At 41.4% G+C, this 10017-nt stretch overlaps 1 protein-coding gene across 1 annotated transcript in view; it reads left to right on the top strand.

The window, feature by feature from the left end:
- Positions 1–3662: 3662 nt before the first annotated feature.
- The window catches only part of LOC109916670 (peptidyl-prolyl cis-trans isomerase FKBP5-like), a 74834-nt gene continuing 68479 nt past the window's right edge, over positions 3663–10017 (top strand). The window contains exon 1 of the mRNA XM_020516405.2: positions 3663–3821. Coding sequence (XP_020371994.2) covers positions 3713–3821 — 109 coding nt within the window. The 5' untranslated portion in view covers positions 3663–3712. The remainder of the gene's footprint in view (positions 3822–10017) is intronic.

Below are 10017 nucleotides of genomic sequence, written 5' to 3'. Positions count from 1 at the left end.
TGAAATGTAACATTCACAGTACAGAGAACGCCTGCTTCCTTGGTACAAACGGAATTAACTGGAGGATTTCATCACATCTACCAACTGTGGTAGATATGTAACAATGTACTCAGTCATGTACAGTGACATGAAAGATTTGATCACCAACCGAAAATAGTTGGCTTTGTAATATAAACAGTTCAGTGTGTGGATGTTTGCTTTCATGAGTGTGATATCATTTGACATCAGGTGTGGTCTTGTTCCAACTCACATTTGTCATCTGAGATTCAAATGCTGACAAATAGCTGCTTTTCAGCACTTTAAAGAATGACCCATGTCATGTGGTGATTTGTGAACTGCACTCATAGATCCTACTGTGTAGGTCGAAACAAAAGGCTGGATTTTCACCAAGACTGTTACATTTTGCCAGCACTTTATCTCCTGGCTTTGACAACAAAGCTCCAAATTCTATGCTTGACTCCATATTTATTATTAGTCCATGATACAGACGTGCTTGGTAGTAATTAGCTCAGCGTCCAGCTTAGGAATATGTATGAATATTGGACATGCATGTGCAAGCTCCACATAGACCAGTCTCACAAGGCTGGAATTGAACCTGGGCCTCTGGTGCTGTGAAGCAGCAGTGCTGATCACTGAGCCACTGAGCCACTGTGCCACCCTAATACTTGCATCCACATTGAAAAAAGCAGTCAGACCAAAACCTGACCAGAATGTTTTAACTTTGTTTGGAATCACTCGCATGCTGAGATTTGACAATGGGTCACTATTCATCAGCAATGAGTATAACAAATTCCTCAATCACCTGGATTTCACCTCTCGAAAAAAAATCACACCCCATTTGCCAAGAGCAAATGGAGAAGTTAGGAGTTATTTTAATTACTTAGAGAAACTGATTGCATACAGCTTTGGATGAGGGCAAGTCATGGAAACAGGAAATGTTCTGCTTCCTTCATAATTACAGAGAGAGACTCCACTGTAGCCAGGCTGTTTTCAGTCACTGAGTGTGGAGTCTCTCTCTGTAATTGCGAAGGAAGTAAAACATTTCCTGCTTCCATGACTTGCTCTTATCTGAAGCTGTATGCAATCAGTTTCTCTAAGTACTTAAAATAACACCCAGCTTCTCCATTCATTCTTGGCAAATGGGGTGTGATTTTTTTTGGGCGGTGAGGCCCAGGTGTTTGGGATGTTTGTTGAACTCATTGCTGCTGAATAGTGACCCATTGCCACATCTCAGCATGTGAGTGCGTCCAAACAAAGTATAAGAATCTGGTCAGATTTTGGGCTGTCTGCTTTTGTTGAAGTGGATGTAGCTATTAAGGTTGTATGGTAGCTCAGTGGTTAGCACTGCAGCCTCACAGTGCTAGGGGCCCAGGTTCAATTCCAGCCCCATGTGAATGGTCTGTGTGGAGTTTGCACATTTTCCCAGTGTCTGTGTAGGTTTCCTCCCAAAGTTAAAAGATGTGTAGATTAATTGGCCATGCTAAATAACCCATAATGTGCAGGTTAGGTGGATTAGCCATGGGAAATACAGGGTTACAGGAATGGGGTGAGTCTGGGTGAGGATGCTGTTTGGAGAGTTGATGTGGACTTGATGGGTTGGATGGCCTCCTTCCACACTGTAGGGATGCTATGATATTTCCAGAACTGGGAATCTGCTGTGGACATCAATGGCAACAAGCTGGTCCCCACCCAAGGGCAATCTGCACATTCAACACTATCTTCATTCCACAGTTCTGGAGGAAATTCAGGCACCTTGAGATGGACATGAAGATTTAGAACATAGAACAGTGCCGCACAGTACAGGCCCTTTGGCCCACGATGTTGTGCGACCTATTATCCCACATTTGATCTGTAGTTGATTGACAAGGCAACATTGATTCTATACTCTTACGGTTTATTCCTGGGACTTGTACCTCTCCCTAAGCAGTTGTTTGATTTTGACAATTCCTCGTCTTTTTATTCGCTGGTGGGATGTAGATATTGCTGGCTGGGCCAGCATTAATTGTGTGCCCCTAGCTGTCCTTGAGAAGGTGGCAGTGAGCTGCTGACTTAAACCACTGCAGTCCATGTGCTGTCAGCAAAGCCACAATTTATCTTCATGCCCTCTATCAACAACATGTTTTCTCAATGATTGCAATGACAATATGTAGTGCAGTATCATATGTAGTTGCCCATTTTGAAGAGAATAGAGAGTGAGTGATCTTATTTGTAGACACTGTTTCAATCATGCCTTTTCAGCTTTGAGATTCCAGAGCTGTAGCATATCATCATTGCAACACCGCAGTTTGTTTTATGGTTCCTTTGATGTTAGCTTTTTTTTTAGTGAATTATGCACAGCTTTTATGGCTTACATAGATTGAAGCTTATTTGGAATGCCTTTCTTCTTAGCTGGTAGGACTGACTATCAGCAACAACGGATGTTTTGAAAGATAGCCCACTGAGTTGAGTTGGCCTGGCAGGTACTTAACTTGAAACTAGTACTCTTGTACTGAGAGTGGGTGCTTTGCCACTTGGATTGTTGAACAAGCCTATATTGATCAATAAGCAGGAATTATTTCACACTCACTTCCATATAAATAGATATGTAACCATGTGATCCTGCAAAATTGGACTAGCTACATGTTCCCCTATTATACACCAGCTTTCCTGCTCTCTTAGTGTAACCATATCCCTCAAAAACTCTTTGTATTGTCCTCATGACTCACACATTCATATCTTCACTGGAAATTTGCTACAATGCAGTGGATACCTTCATTCAAGTCATTGGTATAGATTGTTAATAGTCGAGGCCTTAGTATTGATTCAGGTAATGGCACTCGGTAAGTTACAGTTTGTCATTCCGAAAATGACGCTTTTATTCCAGTTCTCTGTTTTCTGAGGGTTAGCTAGTCCTTTCTACCGGTGTAGTCTAGACTCCCTCTGTTGGTATATGTGTATGGTAGCCTTAAATAGACAAAATGCACAATGTGACTCTAAATGCAGTAAAAAGTACCCTGTGTTGCTGGAGCACACAGTGTGACAGTATACCTGGTGTTTGAAGCTCAGTGTAAGAGACTTCTGAATTAACCAGTGTCCCCTAATGCTTGAAATACATGGTGACCGAATGTTTGTGATTATGAAGTACACAGTGTGACAGTGTCCCCCCGGGGTTTGAAGTAGAGTGTGACAGTGCTTTCTCATGTTTGATACATATATCTCATGGCATGTGTCAATTAATGTACGGATGATTTTGAATCAAGATTGATTATGGTTCTCTTTAAATATTCAGCTTTATCAGATAGTTTTAATTTACAGTTAATGTAGTTGGAGGTAAATTAGGGAAGACAAATTATATTTACAACAATGCTGTTGCTAATAAACATTTGCATCACTGCAGTTTTCCTCCCCTAATACAATTAATAGCAGCTCTTAACTTGGACATTCGATATTATCCAGTGGCATTGCTGACCAAGGTCTTCTCAACTTTCCCACCATGCCACAATGGGAGAAGGTAAATGATGCTGAATAGAGCTCATTAACATGTCATGTGCGACAGAGAAGAAGCAGAAGCAAAATTAGGCTCAGTCAAGAAGGGTTCCGAGTTTTAGTTACACTGACGACTGATCAATATTTACAGGGCTTAGTTAGCAGAGTTACTGGCTTTGTGACGCTCTGACATCTTATTTTGTTCCTACAGATTATCAAGAAGCCAGGCATTGACAATGAGATTCCAATGATAGGCGATAAAGTATTTGTCCATTATACTGGGACCCTGTTAAATGGAAAAATATTTGATTCAAGTAGAGAAAGAAAAGAACAATTTGTCTTTGATTTGGGTAAAGGTAAGTGCTAAATGTAAGCGATGGCATTTATATCTGCTAAATCTCACACAGGAATCAGGGGAACTTCAACCTATGTCATTCACAAGCCTAGACTTTTTGCTCATCTGCTGTTGGTTTTGGAATCTCTGCAGGATCTCTGTCACTTGGTGACATTGTTGTAAATTACAAAGTCAGCTTTCATCTGTCTGACCAAGACCAGCTTTCCCTCATTACATACTGTCTCAATCCCTCTGATTGGTAAGACTGTTTCTTCTGTGACCACTATTTAATAAAGCAAATTTTTCCCTCAGCAATGTATTGTAAAAGCAGAGATCATGGTCTTTGGTCCCTTACGCAAACTCTGTTCTCTCTGTCCCTCACCCTGAGTCCCTCTTAGCCTCACATCTCTCTACCTACGTCAGCAAATGCAGCCCTAAACCTGTGAATATCTTGGCTTTCCTACTATTCTGACCTCATGTGGATCTGAAAGTATTTTCAGTCCATCACTGGAAGCTGGTCCTTTAACTTCCTCTGCCTTAAACCCTGAAAATGCCTGCCTTAAGCTGTCTACCTATTTCTCGCACATTATGTCCTCCTTTCAAACGTACATCTTTGACAAAACTTGTGATCGTCTCATTTTACCATGTCCGCAACACCATATTTTTATTAGTATTGCGTTGTCTAAAGGACACAATGTGCAGCAGGTAGGCTGGACACAGTGTTCCCAGGGAAGAGGAGGGTGGTTTGTGTTTGTGCAATATTCTGAAATTGACGATTGGGTGAAAGCCCAGCCTTATCCCAACCTCTTCCAGGTTTCCTGAAGGCAGAATTGAAGGCAAGTGGCAAACCTCCTTGAATCCTGCTGATATTTTATTAAGGTCACTAGAAAGTCAAATTAAGATTATTTTTAGTTCCAAATTTAGGATTTCCCAATCTGCCAGCCACTTTCCAGTGTCATCCAGGTAAGGCACACAGTTAGAATTTCTTCAATGAAACTGACAAGCAGCTAAACCACTGATCAATGACAGTGAAGAGCTCCATTGAAAGGCTGCTGTTTAAAGCTTTCCTTTTCGCAGAGAATGCTGACACTGCATGGCAGATAACTACTGTACCAACTTCTCAGAAGTCACTTTACCTCTCCAGTACTTCACACACGTTCAGTCACACTCTCCTGTTGCTAGCTCTCACCATGGTACGGGAGTAATATATACAGAGCCATCAATACCTCTAACAAGGGCGAAGAGCGAAGGTCACACATTTACCAAATGCACTGATGAGAGCAGAAGTAACACTAGCAGCACCATCACCTGCTGCCATCTCCTGAGCTACATGCCCCCATGTAGGGCAGAGGGAAAAGACACCAAGATCCCAACTGGAGAAAGGCAAAACATCCCAACACAAAATCTATAGATATAGGATCAACATTCCCAACATGAGTGAGATCAGTACATCGAGGCTCAGTTTGTCATGGCAAATCACTACTGACATCTACAGCCTCTGGAATCAAGACATCCTTCCCAGAAGGCCAAGTGGATAGTGCCTTTACCTTGCTAAAGCCTTCCAAGAATCCTGACACAAGAATGGTCCTACTGTTCAGGAATGGGCTAAATCCAGAAGCTTTTACCCACAGTTTCTGCAATTGTGTTCAATACAGAAGAACCAATAGCTATGTATTGTTGCATCTCACCAATTCTATTTAGAACTGGCCAGAGCTGTTACCTTCTTGGGACATAGTCACTTAACTAATGACATCAACAAATATTTGAAGGAGAGCGCAATGCAGATTTCAAAAAATAAATCCAATGGATACAATCTGCTGACTTCAGGGAATGTTATCCACACCATAGAAGCTTCTTCCTGTACTTTCACACTTGACTGGACTGATTGCCTGTGTGTGTGTCTCTGTTTGAATTTTCTTGTTCACTGTCAAAAGCAGGTAAAATACAATACACACGAGTTTTTATTAGATACCATAGGTGAATGAATTGATTCTTGTTTACAGTCTATGAACAAACAATAGTAATCACCTTTTGTCTGCCTGATTTTCTTTCCTTGTCCTATGTAAATTATTTTAACATTTCAATATTTGAAACAAACTTCTCATTTTTATTTCTCACTGCCGCCTTTCCCCATCACCCAGGCTGAGCCTCCAGACATTTTCTTATTTGGAAAAACAGTCAAAAATCTACAAAGATTTGATCTCTTCATGGGATGTAAGGCCAGCATCTTTTGCCCATTCTTAGTTGTCCATGAGGAGGTGGTAGTGAGCTGCCTTCTTGAACTGCTGCAGTCCTTTGGGGATAGGTACACCCACAGTGCTGTTTTAGAAGTGGAGTCTAGGATTTTGAGCCAGTGACAGCGAGGGAACTGCAATATAATTCCAACTTAAGATGATGGGTTTCTTGGAGGGAACCTTGAACATAGAACAGTACAGCACAGTACAGGCCCTTCGGCCCATGATGTTGTGCCGAACTTTTACCCTAATCCTAAGGTCTATCTAACCTCCACCCCTACCTTATTACTATCATCCATATGTCTACCTAATAGCCGCTTAAATGCCCCTAATGAGGCCAACTCCACTACCCTCTCCGGCAATGCATTCCATGCCCCTACCACTGTCTGAGTATAAACCTACCTCTGACATCTCCCCTATATCTACCTCCACTCGCTTTAAAACTATGCTCCCTCGTAATAGCTACCTCCACCCTAGGAAAAAGTCTCTGGCTGTCCACTCTATCTATACCTCTGATCATTTTGTATACCTCTATCAAGTCATCTCTCATCCTTCGTTCTTCTAAAGAGAAAAGCCCTAGCTCTCTCAATCCTTCCTCTTATGACCTACCCTCCATTCCAGGCAACATCTTGGTAAATCTCCTCTGCACCTTTTCCAATGCTTCCATATCTTTTCTATATTGAGGTGACCAGACCGGGACACAATACTCCAGATGTGGCCGAACCAGGCTTTTGTATAGCTGGAGCATAACTTCACGGCTCTTGATCTTAATCCCTCTATTAATGAAAGCTAACACACCATATGCCTTCTTAACAACTCTATCCACCTGCGTGGCAGCTTTCAGGGAACTGTGGACATGAACCCCAAGATCCCTCTGCTCCTCCACACTGCCAAGAATCTTTCCCTTAACCCTGTATTCTGCTTTCAAGTTTGTCCTTCCAAAATGAATTGAGATGGTGGTGTTTCCAAATAACTGCTGCCGTTGACTTTCTAGATGGTAGAGGTCACAGATTTAGAAAGTGCTTTCTAAGGAGCCATCGTGAATTTCTGTAGTCCATCTTATAGGTACACTGTTACAATGAAAGCCAGCACAAGATTTCCCAATTTATTACATTTCCAGATGGGTTACCCCAAATTTTTAAGTTCTGTATTATCTTGGCAACCAGAGTGGAGCGCCCCATTAGCTCCACTCTAATGGAAAAGGCACAAATGAAAAATAAAAGACAAATTCCAATAACAATCAATTCCCATTAGGATGTAGGGCAAGGCTGGTAGGTGTAGGGAATGCTGGATGACTAGAGAAATTGAGGTTTTGCTTTAGAATAAGAAGGCTAGCTTATGTCAGGTATAGACATCAGAGATCGAGTGAATCTCTAGAAGAGTATAAAGGCTGTAGGAGTATACTTAAGAGGGAAATCAGAAGGGCCAAAAGGCAACACGACAAAGCTTTGGAAAATACAGTTAAGGAGAATCCAAAGGGATTCTACAAATACATTAAAGAGAAAAGAGTAACAAGAGAGAAAATAGGACCCCTTAAAGATCCAATGTGTGGAACCGCATGAAATGGGGGAGTTAAAAAACAAGTATTTCGCACCAGTGTTTACTGTGGGGAAGGATATGGAAGATAATAAACGTGAGGAAATAAATAGCGACATCTTGAAAAATGTCCATATTACAGAGGAGGAGGTGTTGCATGTCTTAAAATGCATAAATGTGGATAAATCCCCAGGAATTGATCAGGCCTACTCTAGAACTCTGTGGGAAGATAGGAAGAGATTGTTAGACCCCTCGCTGAGATATTAGTATCATCAATAGTCACAGGTGAGGTGCCAGAAGACTGGAGGTTGACTAACGTGGTGCCACTATTTAAGAAAGGTGGTAAGGAAAAGCCACAGAACTATAGACCGGTGAGCCTGACATCCATGGTGGGCAAGTAGTTGGAGGGAATCCTGAGGGACAGGATTTACATGTATTTGAAAAGGCAGAGACTGATTAGGAATAGTAAACATGGCTTTGTGTGAAGGAAATCATGTCTCTCTAACTTGACTGAGTTTTTTGAAGAAGTAATGAAGAGGATTGATGTAGGCAGAGCGGTGGATGTAATCTATATAGACTTCAGTAAGGCATCTGGCAAGGTTCCTCCTAGTTGACTGGTTAGCAAGGTTAGATCATATGGAATAGAGGGAGAACTACTATTTGGATACCAGCATGACCAGCAGTGTACAACAAGGATTAGTACTGGATCCACTGCTTTTTGTCATTTATATAAATCATTTGGATATGAATGTAAGAGGTACGGCTAGGAAGTTTGCAGATGATACCAAAATTGGAGGTGTAGTGGACAGTGAAGAAAGTCACCTTAGAGTACAACAGGACCTTAATCAGATGTGCCAATGGGCAGAGGAGTAGCAGATGGAGTTTAATTTAGATAAATGTGAGGTGCTACATTTTGAAAAGGCCAATCAGGGCAGGAGTTATACACTTGATGATAAGGTCCTAGAGAGTGTTGCTAAACAAAGGGATCTTGGAATGCAGGTTGATAGTTACCTGAAAGTAGAGTCACAGGTAGATAGGATAGTGAAGGCCGCATTTGGTATACTTGCCTTTTTTGGTCATTGCATTGAGTATAGGAGATGGGAGGTCACGTTGCAGCTTTACAGGATATTATTTAGGCCACTTTTGGAATACTGTGTTCAATACCTGTCTCCCTGCTATAGGGAGGATGTTGTAAAACTTGAAAGGGTTCAGTATAGATTGTAAAGGATGTTGTCAGGGTTGGAGGGTTTGAGCTATAAAGAAGAGGTTGAATAGGCTGGAGCTATTTTACCTGCAGCATCGGAGGCTAAGGGGTGATGTCAGAGAGGTTTATAAAATCATGAGGGGCATGAATAGGATGAGTAGCTAAGGTCTTTTCCCTGGGATGGGATGTGCCAAAACTAGAGGACGCAGGTTTAAGATGAGAGGGGCAAGATTTAAAAGGGACGTAAGGGCAACTTTTTCATGGAGAGGCTGGTGCATTTTTGGAATGAGCTGCCAGAGGAAGTGATGGAGGCTGGTATGATTTCAACATTTAAAAGTTATCTGGGTGGGCATATGAAAAGGAAGGGTTTAGAGGGATATGGGCCAAATGCTGGCATATGGGACTACACTAATTTAGGATATCAGGTCATCATGGATGAGTTGGTCCGAAGGGACTGTTTCCGTGCTGGACAGTTCTATAACTCTTATGACGCTAGTTTCTGATTTAATAGTTTAAATTAAACACAAATCTAGCAATCAATTAATTTGAAGATTTAGGCATTTCAGCATTCCTATGCTTCCATGAGGGGGTCACATTCAAACGGAGAGTGGGCTGCATACTTGGGTTACTATGTTAAAGATCTTTTAGCCACTTGAGCTGGTTTTGCCATTCATTGTGGTCATGACTGATTCACAATCTAACTCCAAGTAAACACATTTTTCCATATCACTGAATTCTATTGAGCATCGATCTTAAATTTAAAATTAACAACTGATCATCCATCGATTGCCATTTCCAGAAGAGAGTTCGAAACCTCTCCCAGCCATTTCTGTGAATGAGTGTTTCTTCATTTCATGCCAGAAAGACCTTAAATTTTAGACTCTTGTCCCTTGCCCTAACATGGAAATAGTTTCTCTCCATCTACCTTACCTGTTCCTCTTAATAGTTCGAAAACTTTTGATGAAATTGCTGATTAACCTAATTCCAGAGAATATTATCCCAGTTTGTTGAGTTATTCTCCTTCATAGACCAGGTTTCATCCTATCAAATCTACACTGCATTTTGTCCAAGATCAATAAGTTTTTCCTAAGGTGTGGTGAACCTACTGGTCCAGGCAAATATTTGAGTCACTTGGAAACTTCCTTCCACTATGTCTCATCGAAGCTTATCAGCACAAAGCAACATGAGCAATTGTCAGGATGAATGAGAAAAGGAACATGAGCAATTGTCAGGATGAATGAGAA

Source organism: Rhincodon typus, chromosome 25, assembly GCF_021869965.1.
Source record: "Rhincodon typus isolate 14 chromosome 25, sRhiTyp1.1, whole genome shotgun sequence".
Lineage (NCBI taxonomy): Eukaryota > Metazoa > Chordata > Chondrichthyes > Orectolobiformes > Rhincodontidae > Rhincodon > Rhincodon typus.
This window is presented reverse-complemented; position numbering and strand designations above follow the sequence as displayed.